Source organism: Vipera berus (genome assembly GCF_964194415.1).
Source record: "Vipera berus genome assembly, chromosome: 4".
Taxonomy (NCBI): Eukaryota; Metazoa; Chordata; class Lepidosauria; order Squamata; family Viperidae; genus Vipera; species Vipera berus.
This window is the reverse complement of record NC_138206.1, coordinates 83,168,073-83,193,420: the sequence shown is the minus strand read 5'-3', so window position 1 is coordinate 83,193,420 and position 25,348 is coordinate 83,168,073. Positions and strand designations below refer to the sequence as shown.

At 38.2% G+C, this 25,348-nt stretch overlaps 1 protein-coding gene across 1 annotated transcript in view; it reads right to left on the bottom strand.

Annotated features, from left to right (window-relative positions):
• Window positions 1–25,348, bottom strand: part of HERC2 (HECT and RLD domain containing E3 ubiquitin protein ligase 2) — a 160,913-nt gene that overhangs the window by 17,862 nt on the left and 117,703 nt on the right. Inside the window, exons 55-76 of the mRNA XM_081327133.1 lie at window positions 25,177–25,268; window positions 22,733–22,908; window positions 19,716–19,827; window positions 18,708–18,789; window positions 18,449–18,592; window positions 17,024–17,114; window positions 16,461–16,638; window positions 15,963–16,044; window positions 15,135–15,306; window positions 14,391–14,535; window positions 10,457–10,682; window positions 9,972–10,143; window positions 6,806–6,992; window positions 6,292–6,432; window positions 5,621–5,812; window positions 3,450–3,603; window positions 2,780–2,887; window positions 2,075–2,206; window positions 1,515–1,673; window positions 1,311–1,429; window positions 714–839; window positions 80–235 (exon numbers count right to left, since the gene is read on the bottom strand). Of these exons, the coding sequence (XP_081183259.1) occupies window positions 80–235; window positions 714–839; window positions 1,311–1,429; window positions 1,515–1,673; window positions 2,075–2,206; window positions 2,780–2,887; window positions 3,450–3,603; window positions 5,621–5,812; window positions 6,292–6,432; window positions 6,806–6,992; window positions 9,972–10,143; window positions 10,457–10,682; window positions 14,391–14,535; window positions 15,135–15,306; window positions 15,963–16,044; window positions 16,461–16,638; window positions 17,024–17,114; window positions 18,449–18,592; window positions 18,708–18,789; window positions 19,716–19,827; window positions 22,733–22,908; window positions 25,177–25,268 (3,146 nt within the window). The remainder of the gene's footprint in view (window positions 1–79; window positions 236–713; window positions 840–1,310; window positions 1,430–1,514; window positions 1,674–2,074; window positions 2,207–2,779; window positions 2,888–3,449; window positions 3,604–5,620; window positions 5,813–6,291; window positions 6,433–6,805; window positions 6,993–9,971; window positions 10,144–10,456; window positions 10,683–14,390; window positions 14,536–15,134; window positions 15,307–15,962; window positions 16,045–16,460; window positions 16,639–17,023; window positions 17,115–18,448; window positions 18,593–18,707; window positions 18,790–19,715; window positions 19,828–22,732; window positions 22,909–25,176; window positions 25,269–25,348) is intronic.

Here is a 25,348-nt window from a genome sequence, read left to right as displayed (position 1 = left end):
ATAGAACAGCTTTTTGTGCATTGTTTTAAGAACCAACATTTAAATATCCTACTAAACAAGCATTATGTTAAACCAGTACCTCTTCAAGAAAGAGGCGAGGCAGTGGTGTTCTTTTATCAAGGGCTACAGCAACTCTGGAAGCCATGCAGTATCTTCTAAACCAAGCCCATTTGTGTGTCTCTGCACAGCAGGGAAGAGTATCCAATTCCAGATCACAAGCAAGGGCTACAAGCACCTATACAAATAAAAACAGTGAGTTCAAAAGAACAAACTTTCAACTTTCGTTTGGACCCCTCACTTTGATACTATTACTGGCTTCTCCTTGGCTTCATTTTATTATTACTGGAGGTGGAGGAGTTAGTAGTACTAGTAGTACTAGTAAATATTATGGCAAGGATGCAATAATTCAGTTAATTAAATAAGAAACTACTTTGGTGCATTGAAATACATTGAAACAATTAACAATAAAAGTATAAAATTGAAAGATTTTAATTCTTCAATTATTGCACTGCTCTTTATTTAAAGAATAGCAACTTGGTTCATACATGAAAGAAAAAGAACTGACTATTTTAAAGGCCATGACTAGCTTTGTAGCATTCTTCATTTTAATCAAAGTAATTTTACTATATATTCAGATTCAGATATGCCTACAAGTAATGCTAAAGGATTCCCATTTCTGACTTTTAAATCTTTTGCACCCAATGTTAAATTACCTTAAAAAAGGGACTGTGAAGCAGTTGTTTGCCCCCTCTGACAATGGGATCTTCATAATCAAACTGCCGCTGTAAAGCCTCAGGAAGACCTTTAACTAGGGCAGCTAAGGCACTGCCAGTGAAACTCTTGACACATACATACACACAAAAAAAACAAAAGGATTAGATAGCAGTGATGGTTTTCTAGTGTTGCATATTAGCTATATCTTACAGACGAAAGATACAGTAATTATCTAGTTTGAAAATATTATCCATTATAGCCTTCCATAATTTATACCAAGAATTGGAAACATAAAGGCATATTTGACAAAGCTTGTATCCAAGTAAAATTTGTCAAGCTTAGTTAAATCAGTCAAATTTATTTGTATTTATTTATGCTTCATATTTCTTAACCACCCATCTCCTTTAGATATCCAGATTATCCCACATACATTCTGAAATCAAAACATCACTCAATTGTACAGCTTAAGAAATGAGAAAAAGAAACACAGAGAGAGGGAGATTTAGGACTTATATCTTTATCTCTAGGATTTAAGCCAGCATGACAGCAATTACTAGAATTTATGATACTAATAATGGAAGGCTTGGTATTTTTACCATAGTTCGTGCTTCACCATCATTATCTCCTAGGATTCGATTGATATTAATTGATTGGCCAAACTCAGTAGTCAGTAACTTTCGTAGTCTCTGTAAAGCCCACATTCTGTGGCCAGCAGCTACAAGATATACAGAAAATGCACACAGGCTTAAGAAACAGTTTTTCAGTATCAGAAATCAAACTCAATAGAAACCTGAACTCACCTAGAGCGCTCAGCTGAGCACACGCAGCCAATGAAGCTGCTAAGCGGGGAACTATGCTTCTGTTAGAAGCAAAATTCAAACGGAAATCCAGTAAACATGTTACCAAATCCATTGACGGACAAGAAAGAATACAGCGATCTGAAAGAAGATCTTTTGGACCTGTAGGAAAAAGTCCAAAATATTAGCCATTTTCCAATAAAAAAATTAGTGCTTATATCTAGAGAAATAAAACACAGCTGAACTGTGTTGGGAAAGTGGATGAAAGATAACAGCAACTAAACAATTTGTGTAAACTCCAACCATATCTACAATGATTACAATCTCATTTAATGCTTTATTTGTATGTAAAAAGGAATCTTTTATCACAGACATATGGCTGCCATCAATGGATAAAAAGCTGGCTTAGTTTATCATTTTATAAATTAGATACCAACCATAGTATCTTTATGTCTTTTTTCAGCTATTTAAGCTGCTTGCTAATAACTTAAGTGAAAAATGAAAAGAACAAATATGCCAATACAGAGAAATATTTCTATCCTGAAACAATACATGTGATTCACCTGCAGCTGGCATGATGGGATAAACTGTGAAGCGCCAACCCCATCCATTCACAGAGCCATCACTGATAAATTTCCATTTTAATTCATCACCTGGAATGCGCAGTTCACTAGACCAATCAGACCATTCACGACCTGAAATTTTTAGATAAAGTAGTCAATTTAATCTTTGACTTGTTCAGGAAGGAAATCTATTGTTTGCGCTCTGCCACATAAAACAGTACAATATATAATGATGATCCTCCAATCATAACTTTTCATCTTCACTGAAGATCACAACTCCAACAGCAGCAGGTCATTATATAACAATCCAATCAGATTGGATATTTTTTTCCTGAGACACTGAGGGAGAACATTAAAATGTTTAGAAGGGATGCCCAGGCCCAAACGATTGCTCCATTTCAGAACATCTTCCCCAAATACAAGTTTTGCAAAGCATAATTAGAAAATGACATCAACATTAAAAATTGGGAACAACAAAAATAGGTGGTTCAAGAAATTTAAATAAGAGAAAAAATTCCAGAAAGTACAATGTAATATGGGGATGCGAGGAAAGGGGGAGAATTTATACTTTTAATTTATGAAATGTAGCTGAATTAAACATTTTTATTTATTTAAATTTCTGTTACATTTACGTAACTTCAACATGAAGTTCATCCACAAAAAAACCTTTTTCTTACTTAAAATGTCATACACATATTTCATTACCTGATCTCACAGAAACTATCCGGTTGACTCCATCCATGACAGTTAGAGGATCATGCCGTCGTTCTGTGGAGCATTGGCGGTCAAATTCTACTCTAAGACCTTCAGCACCTAAAGAATGAATCATCAAAGTAAAATCAAAAGACTCAGATGAAGGAGGAGGAGAAAGAAGATTTGTTTTCTTTAAATTCTATATTCATTGTTCGGTTGGATTTAACTATATTTTCAGGCAAGATAATTAAGCCTTTCATGCTCAATATCTGAAACTTAATTGCAAAATAATAATTGAAGTGCACATAGCTTGGAACCACTACTCCAATTCTTTAATTGTGCTAGTCTTAATCTGCAATATGATTTTATTGAACCAAGATAATTGAAAGAATTTTAATAGATACAGGAACACTGCTTCTAAATTAATCTAGCACTTTAACAGCATCGTTATGGTACAATGTAAGAATCCTTAATTGCATAACATTATGCATGCTCTTTTGCTGTATCTTAGAACTCTGTGTCCTGGGCTGATCAAGTACGTATTATATGACCTTAACAACAATTTAGATATTTTGGATCCCTTTCATCAAAGCTGAAACTACTATATATTCCCAATATAACTTACAATGGTAGTACATATCCTATGTCTGATTTCAGGATACTCTTTAAAATATTTTAGTACCTGGTATTTTAACAGTGCCACTGGTAGAAGTATCATCAGTATATGGATGACTACTTTCTACCACCACTGGCTGAGAAGAGAGACGACCACTTTGTGAATCAGTTGCCACATCTTCCAACTCGGTAACACACAGTTCCAACAACATATCAGCCACCTGAAAATATACAGGTATTTACTTAAAGCTTTTCTTTCAACTCATCTTCAGACAAAATGACTTGCAAATTATCAATCATAAACTTTTTTATCATTTTATTATCTAAATATGATTTAGATCCTGGCTTTCTGCCTACTGAACGACTAAACAAAAAAAGCACCAAACTATTAATTTTAAAAAAAAACTATTATTAAAATTAACTGAAAATACTTAGCTGAAGAGGAAAAATTAAGCTTTTATTCTTAAAAGCAGAAAGACTAGGGGATAAATGCAAATCTCCTTTTCTTGGAACAAGATAGAAGATCACCCTCTCCTGTATTCCTGCCAAGAAGTGAGATCTTAAAGGGGTACTACTGACTTAATATCTTGATAGGATGTCTAGAAAGGCTAAAGCTTTAAGTGTTCTACTGTTCTACATCTTAAGTTGTGCTTAGAAATAACTAACAACCAACAGATGTCTTTCACCATATGATAATACATTCCTGATGGTGGACCTAAGTTAGTGAACAAGCTGCTGTAATCTGCACAAATGCAAATTACTGAATGCTCAAAATATAGCTGAATGTAACCAACGCATGGCCAACTGTTGACAATTCAACTATTGCAAAACTATTCAAATAAAATTTTTGCTACACACAATACGAAAATCCAAGTTCAAGGAGCTCTTCCAAAAACGGTACAACTCCATCAGGAACAGAATGAAATATTATTCATCACTGGCATCCTTCAGCCTCGAGAGACTATGGTATAAAATATATCCTGCAACCTATTATTTATTTATTAAGAACACTTCCAGGATTCGGAAACGGAACTGGTTAAAGACTGCATGATAAAATGGGCACAAAACATTCAGGAACCAATTTCGTTGGACACCTGGGAGATAATTTGGGTCAGAAATGTTAAATTTACCCAGGCTCAAAATCTAAGAGAAAATTTTTATAAAATGTTTTACAGATGGCATCTGGATCCCAAGAAGTTGTCCAACATGTATCCTAATTTACAGTCTAAATGTTGGAGGTGTGGTAGTTTAGAAGCTACCTATTTTCAAATGTGGTGGACTTGTAGAAATATAAAAGCTTTTTGGATTAAAATTTGGTGGAACATTCAAAAGATTTTTAAGAGAAAGATAAAGTTTTCTCCACAATTGTTTTTATTGGGCATTGTTGTAGATTGTGATGTTAAAGAAACTAACTTGATGTTGAACATGATAACGGCAGCACGGTTACTGGTGGGACAATATTGGAAGAAGGATAGTTTGCCCACTGTAGAAGAATGGGTGTTTAAAGTTTCGAATCTTGCAGAAATGTCTAAGATTTCTGCTTATCTGAAGGATCATTCACAGGAAAGATATATTTCAGTTTGGAGGAGATGGATAAATTATATTCAAAACAAATATGGGACTAAAAAGTACCATTTAGCTTATGAGTAGATTTTAGTGGGATATTGTTATTGGTACGTTGTTGGTAGTTATGTTAAAAGAGAGTTAAAGCACATTATGAATTTGGTTAATTGTATATTATGTATAATTTTTATTTAGAATATGATTATTGTAACTATAATCCTGTATTTAGCTCTGGGAAGTGGGGGGGGGGAAGTGGGTGGGTTTGGGGTGGGAGGGATTTGGGGATATATTGTAAAATTTTGTTTTTGTAAAACTCTTTAATAAAAAAAAAAAAGAACACTTCCAGATCATCTGATCTTAACTTTGGCTTGCTTATCCTTACTGAACAAGCACCAGTAATACAAATCTACTGCTTTCTTAGAGAAAGATAGCAAGGAATAATGCAGCTAGATCAAAAGAATAATGGTCCTTCACTTCCAAGCACCTGCTAATTTCTCCCAACCTTTTCATATAAATGCTGAATAGCATAGTAGATAATAATAGACATTTATGACATTGTTCATCCCTGTATTCAATGCAGGAATCCAAATTAAAGAATTCACCCCAAACCATCCAGTCTGTTCAACTAAATAGCAACAAGTACAGAATAAATAATGCAGCAACAATTTAACTTACCTGAGGATAAGCAGTACCCATGCCAGACAGCACAGCAGAAAGAACATCTTTCCCTTTCTCTCCAGCACGTCCTGATACAGCCAACTTCAATAGGTCAACCATGACTCGGGTATCATCTGGTACCAGGAGACTGGTGAATTCATCCAAGTACTGAGGCTCTGGCCCGGAGACTTTACTTTGGCTTTCTACATCCTTCAAGATTAAAATGAAGACAAGGCAGAGTACCATAATGATGTGAAAAGAGAAAAGTACAAATTCTCAACATGTTAATGTTTAGTTTTGAGTTATATAGCTTTAGAAACTTATTGCTGATTTAACTGTCAAAGTTTTAGCATTTCAAAATACACAGAAAGTTTGTAGAGAAGCTAAATTTAGGAACTGCTAATAGGAAATATTTTTTTCTGAAGCTGAATTATTATTAGTGGAAGATGGTAAAAACAATTAGTTACTTGACAGCTCTACAGAATGTTATTAATTCACTTTAAATTAAATGTTGTAAACAGGTAAATGCTTTTTGTTATAATTACAGAACAGAGTCTACAATATCTGGTCAGTAAGCATTGACATATTTCTTTAGATATTTACCACAAATATCTCAATCTTCATATATATTCAATTACTTTTGAAGAAAATCTAGTTAAGTGTGTAATCAGTACAAATGAGGATCTTACTTCTTTGGTTTTGGTCATTGTCTCTGCTATTATACTGGCTGCTCCAGGATCATCTGTGACAGGAATGAAAGGACGAGATGAGGCTGCTGCAGCAGTGGGTGTCAAAGCAGAGGGAGTCAAGGCATCTTCTGCAGAAGCCACCTACATAAGCAGAACAGCATAGGTCTAATAAAAGAGAGCCTGATAAGGACTTTGGAAATGCCCCACTGATGAAATAAAGTCTTGCATTAACATTTAATGACCACCTATATTTTTTTTTCTGTACCCCCCCAAATCAAAACAAATATAACAATAAACAGCCCCCCACTAGAATAATCTTGAATGCCTTGTTACTTATTTTAGTGATCTTTTCAAATCAGATTCTCTTTTTTGAAACTTTCTGGCCTAGATATTTAAACTACAAATTATTGTAGGAGGGGAGTGATTTGTCCTACACAATTGGTTTTAAAGCATTAATTGCAACTTCTAAGTATGGTAAGTATCTTTACCATACATATATCTGAGAAAAGATTACCTCCACCCTCCTGTCTTGCCAAGATGTTGGGCTTTGCCTCTCCTCTGTATCAATTGCTAACATGCTTTCATCCAGGCTAGGAGCACTGTCTATGGAAGCAAGGTCTGCAGGTGGTGCAGGAGAGGAGGATAAACACTCCACTGGTGCAATCATACTTGCAGGCATCAGTGCTCCAACCACAGCATCCCTAAATCAAAAGAAAAAATATTCAACAGATTCTCCCATTGCATTGTACAGGTATCTTATACCAGGGCTTTTCAACCGGTGGTACACCTACCACCTGTTGTACTTTGCCACGTGGCAGGTGGTACACGACCATCCTAGAGAAGTGTAGCGGGGGAAGGGAATGAGCCAAAGTGACCCAAACCTGAAGGAGAGGCAGCTGCAGCTACATGGCCTTCTGGGTTGGGCAAAAGCCCTAGGAGCCAGCAGGGCTCCAGCTGATTGACTCCTGCTGATTGGCGCTTCCGGAAGCAGCACGGAGCTGGAGGTGAACTGAAGAAAAGGCGGGGAGGAGGAGAGGCTATAAAAGGAAGTGGTTTGGGTGGGAAAGGGGAAAAAAACCACAGGGAAAGAGGAGTTCAGCAGGCAGGGAGGAAACAGGGACAGGGAATAAGCAGCAGCTGTTGCTGGAAGAAAAGGTCCCCTGGTTCATTTTCTCCAGACAGGAGAATGCAATCAGTGCTGATGAAATGAAAAACTGACAGACAAGCATGTCGGAAAGGAGGTGGGTTTATTTAGTTCTGGATCAACTGGCGGCTTGATTGGGTTACCATAAGGATTTTTGTAGATTTTACAGCGTTTTGTAATTCAGAGAGGCTCGGTTTGTGTGCTTTGGTTATTGGAATATTTTAGTCTGTATTTTAGGCTAGCAATAAGTCCGCAGTGTTGACTTCCATAGGTTTAATCCCTTTAAATAAATGTAATTAGTTTTACCCCCCTTATCTTGAGTCTGTCTATGGCTTTTAGAAAGTTTTCTTTGAAGATAAACAGACTTAATCTAGGGCAATTTCACAATTGCCAGAGCCTTTCAGTCTCGGATTGCAACATTGTGACACGTGATAACCCAGGAATTTATGTGTTTCTTTATTTTGTGAGCCTTTGCTTTGCACTTGATTACTGTGTCTTCAAGGGTACAAGGAAGGGATTGGGGGGAGTGCATTCTTACTGCACTGTGGAAAGAGCTCAGAAGGGAGAGAGGAAGAAGGGCAACCAGCTAGCTCAGAGGTCTACAAATTTAGCAACTTTTTAGACCTGTGGACTTCAACTCCCAGAATTCCTCAACCAGACATGATGCCTGAGGAATTCTGGGAGTTGAAGTTCACAAGTCTTAAAAGTGCCAAGTTTGAAGACCCCTGAACTAGCTGGTAATGGTGTATATTAATAAACATGGATAAATTCATCATAGATTTGTCAGTGCAAAGGGAAAGTGATTCAGCAAAGGAACAGCCACCAAAGAAATTAAAACTGGTACTTTTTAACTTTTTTTCTACAGTTTGTAATATTTTATTAGATTATAGAATAAAATACAAAAATACAAAAGCAAATAGTAGGACACAGTGGGGAGGAAAAAGGGGGGAGAAGTGAGGGGGAGAAGGGAAAAAGAACAGACTTCCTCTGTTGCAGTAGAAGGAAACATTAAGATTGAACCTCAGCTTTTTACTTTTCCATAATATTATAAACTAGCCATTTCTATAACAACAAATGAATCTAATCAGTAAAACCCAAAATTCCCCCCCCCCTTTTTTAGTCATCAAGTTTTTGACACCTTGCTAAGCACTGGTGGTACTTAAATATTGTCATGCCCTAAAATTGGTACAATCTGTGAAAAGGTTGAAAAGCCCTGTCTTATACTATATGGCAGAAGAGGTGCTATCTTCACTATTTTACCTATTATTCTTTTTTTTATTACATTTGATATAGTAGTTTGGGATTATGACTATCTATCAGCAAAATTCATATACATACAGATACACAAAGAAGTTTCTGATCCCACACATTTCCATCGAAGAGTTTAATATAGATATATTTAACTATCATTTCTTTTCCAAAATTTTATTATTTAAAGCACAGTAAAGGACTTCAAAGTTTTACAAATATTTTCAAGCTCAAAGTTTAAATGATCTATCAATACTTTCAATGCAATATGCTCAACTATGATTTTAAAAACATCAGATCCAAGAATCAATCAATACAATATATATCAGGGCTTTTCAACTTTTTCACCCATTGTACCACTTTTAGGATATGGCAACATCCGAGTACCACCAGTCGCCTAGCAAGGTGTCAAAAACTTGAGGACCAAAAAAAAAAAGGAAAAAAGTGATGAAGTACAGGTAGTCCTTGACTTACAACAGTTCACTTAGTGACTGTTTGAAGTTACAATGGCACTGAAAAAAGTGCCCCCCAAACCACAGCCGAGCAAGACACCTGCCTGCCCACCCGGTGGTGCTCTTCCTCCTGTCCGAGGTTTTCATTGTTGTGAGCATTTCCGTTGAGGATTGGCAGCGGGGGTGGGGTGGGGAGATGTTTGTTTTTTATTTCCCCCTCTTTGCTGGGTGGTTACAGCAGGTTTTGGTCACTTCACTTAACCCTGCGACACTGTGACCATCATAAATATGAATCAGTTGCCAAGCATCTGAATGTAAATCACAAGACCCTGGAGATGCTGCAACATTCCAGCTGATCGGTGCTTCTTCTGGGCTCAGCAGAAGCGCCGGGATCAGCACCGACCTCCAGCTGGAGCCTGGCGCTGATCCTGGCTCTTCCGCTGAGCCCTGACAGCCCTGCAGCTCCAGCGATCTCTCGCTCAGGCTTCTGCGGTGGTACCACCGGTTCAGCTCATTCCCCTCCCCCACTACCACTTTTCTAGGATGGTCACGTACCACCTGCTAGGTGCCAATGTACCACAGGTGGTACCCGTACCACTGGTTGAAAAGCCCTGATATATATAATTCTGCAATCCACAGAAGCAGCATAGGTAGACTACTTTGTACTGCTACAAGGACATATAAAAAGCTATCTCAAAATATTTTAGTTTTATGTTTTTATTAAATAAGAAATTTTTGTTCAAAATTCCTACATGTACTTAATCAAAGCTAATACTCTTGAGCAACTTGATAATTTCTAATTGCATTTACATATATATCTTTATATACATGCTTACCTAGCATACATGATCTGTAGTGCTGTCAGTATATGAGATAATGACTGCTGCTTGGTAAGATTTCCATCTAATGACAAAAGAATCTTAGCAAGTGAAGGTCGGTTAGATTTAGAGCTGTTCGTACCATTGATTTTGTTACTAGAAGCAGAAGTATCAGCATCTGATGGAACACCTAGAGAATAAAGAAGTTCTTCAAGCTCAACCAGCGTGGAAGATGATTTATTATAGAATAAAACAAATACTGAAGGCTGAATTCTGCTTACACCATTTTCTGATAAATATCATCAAATCTTATCCTTACAAAATATATTAATATCATACATAATTATTTCTCTAGATGAATTCTATAAGAGGGCAAGCTATGCTTCAAATTTAATGGAACATCACACAATACTAGTAAGAACTTTATGATTGTTTCTTCTTAAGCCAAAACTTGCCCCACTTATTTATATATTTAAGGAAAGAAAGGTTAAACTTTATGGTACCCAAATAAGATGCGCCTAAAGGATCTCTTGCAGTTTGAAAGAGAACTGGTTCATGAACAGATGGTGTAGCAACATCCATTGTTGTCCAAGCCACGCTATGAGAAGATCCACATGCAACACGGGTTATTTTCTGGCCTTCTAATCCCTGCACCAGAGTGGGCTTTCTGTTGACTGTAGTAGTTCCATTGCCTTGCTGTCCATGATCATTATCACCCCAAGCATATACCTGCCAATAAATCAAATAATTTTGTACATCACTCTTTCCTGTAGCATACATATGCTACTCTCAAAATATTTAGGAGAAATCATTACATAATTCATTTAATATTTAACATGTGGTTACTTCTTCCACATGCGTGTATGTACATAGGAGATAATTTAGCCTCTTCACTCTACTGCACAGACTTATTGTTTAAAGACTTTAGTATCAAACGTTTTAAAAGCTTTTATTATTTTAGCTGGATAGCAAACAAAAAGCATGGGAAATATCTCATAGAACAGGAATAATTTTCAGTTTTTATAAAAATGGCATGCAAATAATGCTAAAACGAAATCTTTTATTTCCTATTAATATTAGAACAAATTACAGAATAGGAATGATCTGTATAGATAAGACTACTGGCTGCCAAAAATGCAAATAAATTCAAATGCAAATTAAGCATGTATGAATAATAATGTCAGGAAAAATGTTAAACTACTTAATCCAGCACTTCTTCACAGAGTAGTGTTTACTCATATCTGAACAGCATATCTTTTCGGCTATGGTAATTTCTGGAGAACTGTATTTCCTAACAGAGGCTTTGACTGCACCCTTCAAAAAGATGAAAATCTCCTTTTAATAGAACATGATATTCCTGCTTTATTTGCTATTTAATTTACTGAGGTTTTTTAAAAAAATATTATGTTTTTTAGGTTTCTGTTTCATTTAATAGCACTTTGAATCCCTATAATTAAGAGAAAGAAGATTAATCAGTAAATATCTTTGTTTTATAATATTTAAGTCTATAATGGAATGAACTGATAGCTTAGGCAAAAATATCTTGACAAATTCCAAAATGTGAATTTATTTAGGTTTTTATAATGAACTGCACAGCAAAAAATCTGACATATGTATTTTAGCTATAAAAAAGTTTAAAATTTTTACAATATCTTATAATGCTATTAAAAAGGGGGACTGATGCTTAATCAGGAGGGAAAAAGAAAAAATATTCAATAGTGGCAATCATTAATCAGACCATTTTATTGCTATATTCCATACTTCTGTATTTATTTATTTATTTATTATTTATTATTTATTTATTATTTATTTATTATTTATTATTTATTTATTTATTTTTTAATTTAATTTAATTTAATTTAATTTAATTTAATTTAATTTTTATACCGCCCTTCTCCCGAAGGACTCAGGGCGGTGTACAGGGCAATACAATAAAATACAATATATAAAAATTAAAAAATATTAAATACAACAGCCCAATTCAATAAATTAATACAAAGCGTTAAAATACCCCTAAACCCATCAGACCAGATCGGCTTGTTCAAATAAATATGTTTTTAGGTCACGTCGGAAGGAGCGAAGGTCGGGAGCCGTCCGGAGCTCCACCGGTAAACGGTTCCAAAGGTCTGGCGCGCCCACAGAGAACGCCCTCCCCCTGGGGGCCGCCAGTCGACACTCTTTGACCGACGGCACCCTAAGGAGGCCCTCTCTGTGGGAGCGCACTGGACGAAGGGAAGTTGATGCCGGCAGCAGGTGCTCCCGTAAGTAACCCAGACCCATGCCATTTAGGGCTTTATAGGTCGTAACCAGCACCTTGAATCTTACCCGGAGGGCAACCGGAAGCCAATGCAGCTCACGGAGTAGAGGTGTTACATGGGAGTATCGGGAAGCCCCCACCACCACTCGCGCGGCTGCATTCTGCACCAGCTGGAGCCTCTGAGTAGTCCTCAAGGGCAGCCCCATGTAGAGAGCATTGCAGTAGTCCAAACGGGAGGTCACGAGTGCATGAGTGACTGTGCGCAAGGCATCCCGGTCTAGATAGGGCTGCAACTGACGCACCAGGCGAACCTGGGCAAAGGCCCCCCTAGTCACAGCTCCTATATGATCATCCAAGGAGAGCTGTGAATCTAGGAGGACACCCAAGTTGCGAACCCTATCTACGGGGGGTAATATCTCACCCCCCATAATTAATGATGGAATATTCTGAATTTCCCGAGACGCCGGCACACACAGCCACTCAGTCTTGTCAGGGTTGAGCCGAAGCCTGTTCCTCCCCATCCAGACCCGGACCGCCTCCAGGCAACGGGACATCACGGAGAGGGCATCACTGGGGTGGTTTGGGGTAGAAATAAAAAGCTGGGTATCATCAGCATATTGATGATACCCAACCCCAAAACCACGAATGATCTCACCCAGCGGCTTCATATAGATGTTGAACAGGAGAGGTGAGAGGACCGACCCCTGAGGAACTCCACAAACAAGAGGCCTTGAGGCCGACCTCTGCCCTCCTGCCAACACCGACTGCGAACGTCCCAGGAGGTAGGAGAACCACCGTAAAACGGTGCCTCCCACTCCCAACCCCCAAAGACGCCGCAGTAAGATACCATGGTCAATGGTATCAAAAGCCGCTGAGAGGTCTAATAGGACTAGGACAGAGGAGCAACCTCTGTCCCGAGCCCGCCGGAGATCATTCACCAGCACGACCAATGCCGTCTCCGTGCTGTACCTGGGCCTGAAGCCCGATTGGTACGGGTCTAGATAATCAGCTTCCTCCAGGAACAGAGGGAGCTGCTGCGCCACCACACTCTCAACAACCTTTGCAAGAAAGCGAAGGTTGGAGACTGGACGAAAGTTGTTTAAAACAGCTGGGTCCAGGGCAGGCTTCTTGAGGAGGGGTCTCACCACCGCCTCCTTCAAGGCGGCGGGAAAACTACCCTCATTCAGAGAAGCAGTTATCACTGCCTGGAGCCAGGCTCGTGTCCCCTCCCGAGCCGAATAAACCAGCCAGGAGGGGCACGGGTCCAATAAACACATGGTGCTCAGCCTCCGCATAATCCTGTCCACCTCTTCCGGAGTCACAGGGTCGAACTCCTCCCAGATGACATCGACAAGACCACCCATGTTCTCACCGTCAGACTCTGCCCAGTCGGAGGCCAGACCGGTCCGGATCCGAGCGATTTTGTCCGACAGATGCTGGCTAAACTCCTCGGCACGCCCCTGCAAGGGCTCCTCCCTCACCTCCTGATTCAGGAGGGAGCGAGTCACCCTAAACAGGGCGGCCAGGGGATTATCTGCGGACGCGATGAGGGCAGCAAAGTAGTTTGACCTCGCTGTCCTCATCGCCGCGAGATAAGACCTAGTGAAGGACCTTAGTCGCAATCGGTCGGATTCAGACCGGCTGGACCTCCAACAGCTCTCTAGGCCCCGTCTCCGACGCTTCATCTCCCGGAGCTCCGCAGAAAACCACGGAGCCCACTGGGATCTGCACCGGGTCAGGGGCCGCATGGGTACAACTTGGTCGAGTGCCTCAGTGGCTGCCTTTTCCCAGGCTTCCACTAGGGCCTCGGCCAAGCTGTGAACTAAGGCGGCAGGTGGGGACCCAAGGGCCGCCTGGAACCGCTTAGGGTCCATTAGGCGCCTGGGGCAGAACCATCTAGTTGGTTCAACAGCCCCACAACAGGGATTGGCAAAATGGAAGACCAGCCGCAGGAGATGATGATCGGTCCATGACAGGGGCATAACAATTGGAGAGCCCCCACCCAGATCATCCAACCACCGGCCAGATAGAAAAATCAAATCGAGCGTGTGACCCCCCATTTATAGCTGAAAGCTTAATTAGCTCCTCAAGAAGGAAAGTTACTCTATTGTGGTTGTTGTTTTAAATGGAGTTTTACTGCCAAATAATATTTTTCAAAGTAAATTGATTTTTTTCCTTACCTGTCCAGTGTCTGTAACGGCTAAGCAGTGGAGAGCACCCACAGCTACATGTACTATCTTCTTTCCTCTCAGACCTTCTACTACTTGGGGTTTTCGTACATGAACATCAGTGCCATGACCTAGTCTAAAGTAGTCTCCTTTGCCCCTAAAGATAGCAAATTTTAATTTTAGAGCCCCTATATATCATTAATATTTAAAGCAAACATAAATGAAAAGCTAGAATTAAAAATAAAGATTTCTGCTGGTCCTTGAGTGGATACTTTATCCAAACCTTCCTTCCCCATTCCATTCAATTATTTATTTATTTATTTGTACAAGTGGTTTTACACCTGAAGAGAAGGGAATGAGAGGACATTCAAATGAGGGTAAAATTTTTGCTTACAGATTTAAAAAACACATTCATCTTATATTTTTCATGAAGGTGTATAAATGAAGGTCATCTTATGTATTAGAGCAAAAAACTAGTAGTGAAATGATGGGTTTTAATAAAGCCAAATAAATTTATGTCCTCTTTAATTCTGCATAGAAAACATTCACAGAAGCTGACATCTCAGATTCTTGATAGTAAATAATTAATCTCATGAACAGTGTGCGCCATTTCTGTTATAAAATATTCACTATTTCTATTCTGCCTTTCCTACAAATTTAGTTCAGTTTAAGATAATTAGGTAAGAAATCCAAAATGAAAAGAATATTTGTGTATTTAAGTTTATATAATTACTTTAAATGTTATACATGACATACCATGTCCACACTACTCCAGATTTCGTAAGAGCTAAAGAGAACTGAGCTCCACACTCAATTTGACAAACTCCCTGTCCATTCAACCTTTCAATGTTCTGAGGAATGTTGCATCCTTCACTTCCTCCTCGACCCAGTTTTCCAAAATCTCCATCTCCCCAGGAAAATACTAGACCTAGTAAAACAGACCTGCATTAAAGACTGCAAGTGTGATACATCCATAATGCAGAAATGAAGGAAAAGGCAAATGACCCCTCCCCTAAAATTGTAGTCTTTATAGAGAATTAGTATTTGCAGACATTTGCTAGTGTATGAGAAGTAATAGAAGCAGCTTAGCTAGTAAAATCCTAAGAACATGCCAATTGTGTGCACAGGAAACCTGAGGGTCACAAGAACAGGGAACAGATGATTATGCTGAAATATATATATAGGTTTTATAGATATATCAAAGGCAACAGTTTGAGAAAAGAGGAACTTTGGGGGCTAATGCACTCATTATGGTATGCTGTGCTACTTGTTACTGGAAATTAGGGGCAAATGTGCTGATGATTGCTAGACATTGCAAATGCGAGCTAAGCAATATTAACAAACCTTGGTAAGGTCATAGGAGAAATTGGCTTAAAGTGGGCTTATAGAGAAGTATCCATAAAAACTGTACTATTGATAGAGTGATCTTTGCACAGGCCTAGTGGGAATGATCCCCCTGTGTCCTTTCTTATGATCAGAATAAAGCTTTTGCAAATCTCCACCTTGGTGTGTGGTTTATTGGGTGTTGCACACCAGGCAGAACCAGTTTTCTGGGACAACAAGAATCCTAAATGATTTTCTTACCCTCATCTGTCAAAGCCAGAGTCTGAGCATCTCTGCTTCCACAAGCAACTTGAACCACCCTGTGGCCAAGAAGAACTTTAACCTACAACACAGGAAGCAAATGAACTGAAGCATATTAATTTCAAATGTTAAACAAGGTATTCATTTCAAAATCCTAAATTGTTGGCCAACAGAGGTTGATTTGTTACAATTAAGGCCTTCCACATGAAGAAAACCTAGACTCTTCCAAAATGTATACCTTCTTCTTCCATGTCCCAGTACTAGGAAGTTACCAAGAAAAGGGAAGCTGCAGTTTGTAACATACAGTAGGAACAACCCTAGCAACTACCTTCTGTAACAGACACAAACTCTCTTGAAATCTTCTGATCCAAGTAAAGATCAAAGAAAGCTTCCACAGAGACTTAATTTGCTTCTTCACTAGCTTTGGAATGGCAGCAATTTGATATTTTTATTTTATTTCAAAATGTCCTAAGACAGGTAAGTTTAAACATGGTTTACCATCTTTGGTTTAAGTTGCGTAGTATTGTCCCCATGTCCTAGTCGACCATATTCACCAAGCCCCCATGTATATAATTCTCCACTTGAAGTAATAGCAGCACTATGGGAACTGCCACAGGCAATATCTCGAATACGTTTTGTTTTCAGTGCTTCTATCAGCCTTGGTTTATCACAGTTCCTAAAAATATAGGAGAATCACCCAATTATTATTTGTGGCTTAATCAGTTTACTTAGTGAAAGTACATATTAACAATAGAAAGATGAATATTCCAGTGTACTGAACACTGGTTTTTTTATCATTTTTATTTTTTTTAATTAATGTTTGGTAAAATGTATGTAAAAATACCAAATTCTACTCCTAAAGAATTACAATTAAGGATTATCACTATGGTAAGCAACTCTTATTAAAATATTATTACTACTACCTCTACATTAAACAAAACCATTTCAGATCAACTTTATAGTTCTTACTGCTTTCTGATTATTTGGAACACTCTTCACAAGCTATTGAATTAGGCATAACAAAACCCCAGCAATACAAATGCAAAAATAAGTGTCCTTACATTCTACTGAAATGTCCAAGTTTTCCATCATCTCCTTCTCCCCAGGAAAATACCTTGCCATCAACAGTTAAAGCCATAGCATGGCGACCACCTAGAATGACAAAATGTACAAGAAAGGGGGAAAATAGCATTAGAGGAAGAAAATAAAACACAAATAAAATGTATTTCAATCAATTTGTCAATAATATTAATTTTGCTATATGCTCATTTATGACAAAGATCTTATGACACATCTTCAAGTTTGCTAATATTAAAATTTATTTGACTCAATTAGTATAGTATAGGGACTGGTTTGGACAAAACTCAGCAACACTTTTTTGTGCGGCTGTTGATAAGAACAGGATCGCCAACATGATCGCCAACATCCGATAATGGATATGGCACAAGAAGACTAATTAGTACAGTCAGATTGAAAGTGAATGAGAATTACATTGCGTACAGGAATGCTGATTTACCACTAGCCTATCAAGAACTCAAAAGGCGAGGGCTAGGCTGCACAAGGAAATGACTAGCAACGACTTAAAAGCCAGCCATCAACACACCCCAATCAGCATCTAAAAAGCCACATACAACAGGCACCATATAAATACCACACACAAAACAGCACACACTCAGCTAGAAAGAAGTTCCCTGAAGATGGACTCCAGTACAAGTCCAAAGGCTCAGAAGACAAAACTTCTGGTCTGGTCCTGGTGACCAATCCAGATGGGATCCTGCAGCATTATCCTGGGACACATATATTTGCCTTCATTCATGAAGAAAATAAACTTGAAAACCCTTTGCAATTCTCAGCTGAACTTAAACCATAACCCTGAGAAAAAGGTTTTTTTTAATTGTTTAAAGGAAAAAACAAAAACATGCACTGTTTTTATACATTTTGCACATAATTTTATCAAAAGTTCCCTTTCTCCAAATGGTATCAGTCCTTCAACTACTGAAACAAAAAAAATTCCTAGGGCTCCCTCTTGAGACCTTATTAACTCAATATGCCAGCCTGAGTATCATATTAAGCAAGAAAGGATGAGCTTTATCTTCATAGTTAAGTCCATTCCCAAATTCATGTCCCTTTTCAAATGATTTGCAATAGCCACCTATTTTATACTAAATGTCAATAAATTTTAAGTATTTTCAACCACTTTGAGTACAAGAAAACACCTTTCTATCTATATGGTGAGCTTGTTGTTTTTTGCGTATTTTCAGACTACAAATCTGTTTCAAATCACTTGTTTTCTATACCAGAAGAAAGCATTCCAAGAAGAATCTGTTTCTAAGACCTTCATGTCTCTTTTGTGTACATACTTCCTTGTGCTGAGTATAAGAAGGGAAAAACCAGCCTGATTTTTGTGCATCTGTATCTTCCAAAGCATTGCAAAGACAGTTCCTTTTCATTAATGTATTGTCAAACATAGAAAAATGTATTAGTACCTGAGTGAACAGCTACTTTCTTGACTACATAGTTACTGAGAGCAGTAATCTGTCGGGGAATAGGAACTGTTCCACTTGAGAGGCCTAATCCAAGCCTTCCATTTGTGGCCTCTCCGCAAGCGTACACTTTACCTTCCACAGTCACTAAAACATAAAGGTAATTTTGGTTCCATGATCATGAAATTGGCACAAGTAAAAGGTGTCGTTTGCAATTATATCTGATGTAACTTTCAAAGTGCATAGTAAAAAGCTTTCCTACCAGCAAAAAGACTTTTAGAACCACCAGCTACTTGCACCACATTCAAAGCAGACAGGGTTTCAGAAAAGGAAGGCACTTTGATCTGTAAAATGTAAATAAACAGGAAAAATTCACTGCTAAAGCAGACTGATTTATTGCTTTTCACATTCAATATATAGCTGGCTATTTTAGATGTTTGAAATAAGGTTTTTATTTAAGTCTGTATATTCCTAGGTACTTTTTTGAGAAATAATGATTTTGAAAAATTCATTTCATCAATTATACTGAAGTCCTTCAGTATTCTTTTTGGATATTCATCACTATGGTCTAATTATTCCCTATTCGTCTTATAAACAGTATGCTCTGCTATCTATTAACACTGTTTCATCCATTTTTACTTTCCTTTGAAAGGATGATGATATTTGGGAGCAGGGTTATCTACCTTTCCGAGTCTTTTTGCCTAATGTATTTTGAATGATATTCTGACCATTAAAACCACTCTGCAACGTACACAGATATATTACATCCTCCATTTCAAATCAAATGCCAGTAAAAATGCTCTTATTAGATTCTTCTGACTTGTAAATCACAAAAGTCAATAGACATCAACATAGGTCTGTTCCAGATCTCATGTTATTTTCTAAGCCAGAATCCTCAATACAGCCAGTTTTGTTCACCTACATCTGAGACTGTAACAGAAATGCAAAATTTGATGTAATAAGCAACCAGTGCAAGAAGTCCAAACCATATACAGCAGGGGTGTCAAACTGCCAGCCCACGGGCCTGACGCATCATCTGGAAGCCACGCCCACCCCATTGCTGGCAATGATGAAAAGGCTCTGATACATTGTGCAATGTCACGTGACATCGCAAGTTTGATACATCTGGTATACAGTCTACTTGGGCAACTATCTACTACTGTCCTACTCACCATCCTTACAGGTTCCTTCATGTCTTTGCTTATCACAGTGAAGTGATAAGGGAACACACTGTTAATTTCTATACACTATAATTTTTAAAGATCCAAACCTTAGAACCTTTCAATCCTCCCAGTTGATCTTTATCATTTAAGCCCCAGACAAAGACTTTCGTCCTAATTGAAGCTGCAGATTCCAGGCCTGAGGTCTTCTTTCTACTAAAACTAAGAATGCACACAATATATTAGATTGGAAATTTTGTTTAAAAAACAGAAAGGAAAAAAGATCACAAGAATCTCTCTTTGATATGTTAATCAACACTAGTCTTTCATATGTACTTATGTTATATAACATGATTCAATTATTCATATTAAACATGTAATTTTACAGAAAAAAGATTGGTCCCACCAAAGACAGACACACACACACATACAAAACACCAACTCCAATACTGTAACATTTTCCAGCATTTTATTTGTAACAACTCCATTACAACCTGTTTTTCAAGTTAGGATAGCTAGAATCTCAACTACAATACGATTAAATGTTTGGGGATTACTAAAGCCATTAGAACTCTGAGAATGTACAATTGTTCTTTTAATTTTGTGCTTGGTGTAAAAAATATTATTTCTAAAATATATCCAACCACCTGAAACCAGCCAGACTCCAGGAGTCTTGTAGCTATGTTTTCACTATCTTTTGCAAAGTCCCTAAGGTGGGGCGGTGCACACTTCAGGGAAGAAGCTGATGTAGGCGGTGGGGTTTGCTATAGAGAATGCTTGCCCCTTATTCTTTACTTGTTGATAAGCGGGAGCTCTCAGCAGGCATTTTCTTGATATTCAGGGGTGGGCAGAAACTGTTGGTGAAGACAGTCTCTAAGACAGGGCTTTTCAACATTTTCACTCATTGTACCACTTTTAGGATATGGCAATATCCAAGTACCACCAGTCACCTAGCAAGGTGTCAAAAACTTGATCACAAAAAAAAGGAAAAAAGTGATGAAGTACAGGTAGTCCTCGACTTACAACAGTTTGCTTAGTGACTGTTTGAAGTTACAATGGCACTGAAAAAAGTGACCCCCAAGCCACAGCCGAGCAAGACACCTGCCTGCCTGCCCGGCGGCGCTCTTCCTCCTATCTGAGGTTCACTGTTGTGAGCATTTCTGTTGAGGATTTGCAGCAGGGGTGTGTATGTGGGGGGGAGGGGTGTTTGGCTTTTTATTCTCCCCCCCCCTTTGCTGGGTGGTTACAGCAGGTTTTGGTCACTTCACTTGACCCTGGGACACTGTGACCATCATAAATATGAATCAGTTGCCAAGCATCTGAATGTAAATCACAAGACCCTGGAGACGCTGCAACATTCCAGCTGATCAGCGCTTCTTCTGGGCTCAGCAGAAGCGCCAGGATCAATGCTGCTTTGCAGCTGATTGGTGCTTCTTCAGGGCTCAGCAGAAGCACCAGGATCAGCGCCGAGCTCCAGCTGGAGCCTGGTGCTGATCCTGGTGCTTCCACTGAGTCCTGACAGCCCTGCAGCTCCAGCCATCTCTCGTTCAGGCTTGTGCGGTGCTGCCATCAGTTCAGCTCATTCCCTTCCCCCGCTACCACTTTTCTAGGATGGTCGTGTACCACCTGCCAGGTGCCAATGTACCACAGGTGGTACCCGTACCACTGGTTGAAAAGCCCTGCTCTAAGATACCAAGTCTCTTTTCTAGGATGGTCGTGTACCACCTGCCAGGTGCCAATGTACCACAGGTGGTACCCGTACCACTGGTTGAAAAGCCCTGCTCTAAGATACCAAGTCTCTGAGCTATATAGGGCTTTAGAGGCAGTTACCAACACTTGGAAACCTGTTGGTACCAGCTGCAGCAAAGATGTGACATAACAGTATTAAGTCCAACTGCTAAGCACATACACCATGCATTTTGGACCAGTTTTCTTGATAGCCTTAGCACTCAGGTACATTGAATAAGTGTATTCTAACCGAGAGATGCCAAAGTATCAATGACTGTCTTCAGTTCATACTATACCAGGTAAAACTGCAACTATCAGTTAAAGTTGTTCAAAAACTCTTTTGGCCATATTCTCCATCTCTTATTTCAGTCCCAGATTATGAGTATGCTCTTACTGTGGGAAGCAAAATCCCATAAGAGTCAAAAATACAATCCTGAAATTAGTTGGCCTCAGAATTAACAGCCCCACTATCTTGTTTGAGTTAAGTCTGAGTCTGTTTTTCCCTATCCACTCTCTATAAAATCTTCAGATTTGGGATACGACTTCTACAATATTGCCAAACTAATATTGTGAACCAGTGTTTGAAAGTTGTATGTATGTTTGGGGGGGACAGAGGGGGGAAAAACAAGCTTGGATTAAGTTCTGCAAAGAGGTTGTTGATTGTTGTCAATAGACATTAGGACCTCATAGAAATATCTCCTGTGGTGAGTCTATGTTTGTATATATAAGTATTCGTTCCTTGTTTCAGATTTTTCCTGGATTCCCAACTTTCAATTTCTGCTTTAATAGTAGATGGAAATCACAATATCTACGCTGGACATCAAAAAAGGACTGTGGCAATTTTCCCCTTCTGAAAGAGGTACTAACAGGCTCGACTCTACTTGCACTTAGATTAGTTTAACTGAATGGTATTAGATTTTATTGATGATACTTATTACTTGTACTCAATTTTAATCTTTTGTTTATGTCTTGATTTTGTTGTAATGTATCCAACATCTATCTCAATTGAGGTGGGCTAGAAATATTATAAAACAGATAAAATAGCCTTCATTCTTTTTGCAGAATCCTTAAAATAAAGATAATTGTATGTAGAGTATTTCCAGTCTATTTCATACCCCTTTCTGCATATTTACAAGCCCTTCCTCATTAAAATTATTGTTTTATTTTATTACGCTATTCAACTGTACTGTAAAGTATACTAAAAATGGGCTACAAGATGCTTAAGAGTATTACTCAGTTGCCATAATTTTTTAATAAAATTAAATTAAAAGGTTTGACCTAAATATTCCAAATGCAGGGTCTGCTAATGTTAATCACACAGTAAGATTTGATATTATAAAATATGTAGCATAATTACAAAAAATGTTTATAAAAGATGAATTGTTTTACTATTCCATACCTCCCAGTATTTGCTTTATCATCTTCTTCTTCTTCGTTATCAGAAGCAAGGAAGGGAACTGCAGCTAAGTCTTCATCCTCTGCTCGGATACGTCCTAGTATACTCAGGCCATGTATCTTACAATCAATACCAGAACTCCTGCACTGCTTAATAGCCACCTCGATATATCTGTGATACTTGGAAACAAGAGTTATATTTTCACATTTACATTGTTTGGGTATTTAAAGTGTTCAACATCATTAAGAAAAAGGATTTAAGACTCGTTTCATCTATTCAACAAAACTGTTTTGCTAGCATAAGCATCTTTCACATCCCTTCCCAACTTAACTAAGACAAAAGACACAGAATTAGAAACAATGGACAAATGCTTTAGCCTTTAACATTCAGATATATATTAGCTACTGACATGAACAAATTTGGTAAAATCAAATGACAACATAGAAAATAAGTGATAACACACCAACAAATCTAATGATTATTTTCTATTATGGGATATACTCTCATATAATAATGGTATATGAGAATGACCCTGTGAGACATGAGGAAGAGCTATAACCAGAGAAACAGTCAGATAAAAGGCAGCTTTTATATGACAGCAGTAGGAATGTGGCCGTGGCAAATGTTTCAGAAGGGACCCTCCCTAGTTTCTTACGCTGTAGAAGCAATGGGAGAGAAATATACTTTCAAACTTGCAAGATAAATGTCAACTTTGTAATAATGCCGCTTAGGGGGTGTGTGAAAGCCCTAATAAGCAGGCATATACATAGAATGAAGGCTACTGCTAAGCTTGTAAGCCGCCCTGAGTCTTCGGAGAAGGGCGGGATATAAATGGAATTAAAATAAAATAAATAAAATAAAATAAATAAATAAAACTTTGCAAGGTAATCCATAGTGGTGGGATTCAAATAATTTAACAACTGATTCTCTGTCTTAATGACCGTTTAAAGTATAACAAAACGAAAGGTAGTTTATTATTTCATGCATTTAATACTTAAATAAGAACAATAAAAGAGGTACACAAAACTAGATTATAAGAACCACAACCCCAGCTAATACTTAGTGGCCTCGCCCCTTTTACCCATATGCACCAATCGGAAAACTAGAGAGATGAAGTGTCTATTCCTGAGATTACCTCTGAGAAATACCACCTACTATTCACCTGAGTGACATGATCGAAGGCACCGTGTCTCCGTTTAGTTTCTGTCGCTCCTCTCTTGGACTTTAGGGAGGGGTTTTTTCCCCTGCCTGAAAGGAAGTTGAACGAAAACCAGACATGTTCCGGAAAACACAGATTTATCATAACCGGTTTGCTGAACTCAACAAAAAAAATTAGGTATTGGTTCTGCCGAACCAGTGTGAACCGGCTGAATCCCATCACTGGTAGTCCAGATAGAAAGCATGACTACCTGAATTAATCCTATTTTACTGGAGGTTACATTAACAAAATCTTGCAAGTTTGAAAGAACATTACCCTGGTTGCAGGTCTTTCTTGTGTCCCAAGGCCATTCCCACATACCATTACATATACCTACCTGATAGGTAATCAAATGGAGGCAGTGGCTGCAATAATCTAAGCCTAGCTTTACCTAGTGTGGCATACATAAGCTTTCCTACAAAAAGAAGCTCAAACAGCAATTCATGGCTTTGTCTCCTTCCATACAGATCACTGCAAAGTGTTCTAGATACTGTCTTTGAAGTAATGAAAAATTGCAGTTAGTGCAAAAGGCAAAAATCCTCTTATCAGTGGGTGAGAGCTGTTTCTTACATATAATACCAGTGACTATCAATTGGCTTCCAGGGATCATTCAAACTCCTGACTTTGACCTATAAAACTCTATCTGGCTGGCATCCATGAACCTGCAAAACAGTCTGCTTCGGACAGAATAGTACAAATAACTTGTGAGAATATGGAGGGTTCACTGCAGGGAGAGATTTGAGGAGAAGTGGTTGAAATTCAGTGTTCTTTAGTTGTGACCCATTCTACCAGAAATCTGTTTGACATCCTCCCTCTTGTTATATATGATGGGGAGGAAAACAGAATAGTTTTTAATAATTTGCTCTATTATGAGGAGATGTTTATATCATTATAGTTTGAGTATTTTAAACTATGTGCCTTATAACTTTTTATTTTGTACCTGATAATATGATTTATGGTATACACTACCAGGAACTTGTTGAGAATGTTTATTACCACCAGCCATGAATTACAACTAATACAGAAGTCTCCTAATGTGAAAAATGTAGTAAAGTCCTTAAACAGGCCCCCAAAAAAATCAGACCAAAAATCCATATTGTAAAAAACTGACTGAAACAAAAAGTAAAATTAAAGAGTTGTTGAGTACGAGAAACAACACCAAACCCAAAAGGTATTAGTATTTCTTTAAAGGATATTTATCTTCCATAAATAAAATATTTGCATTTCTTGATAATCAGTAGATACCTACTTCTGTGCAATCACCAAGAAGTGGAACTGTTGTATCTGTAGGATTAATATTGATAGTCTTCAATTCTATGAGGTTATTTAAGGAACTTCCACCTATAGAAAAATTAAACAAAGCCATACTGAACTATTTATATACTGCAGAGGTTTTTTAGTGTTACAAAGCTATGAAAAGT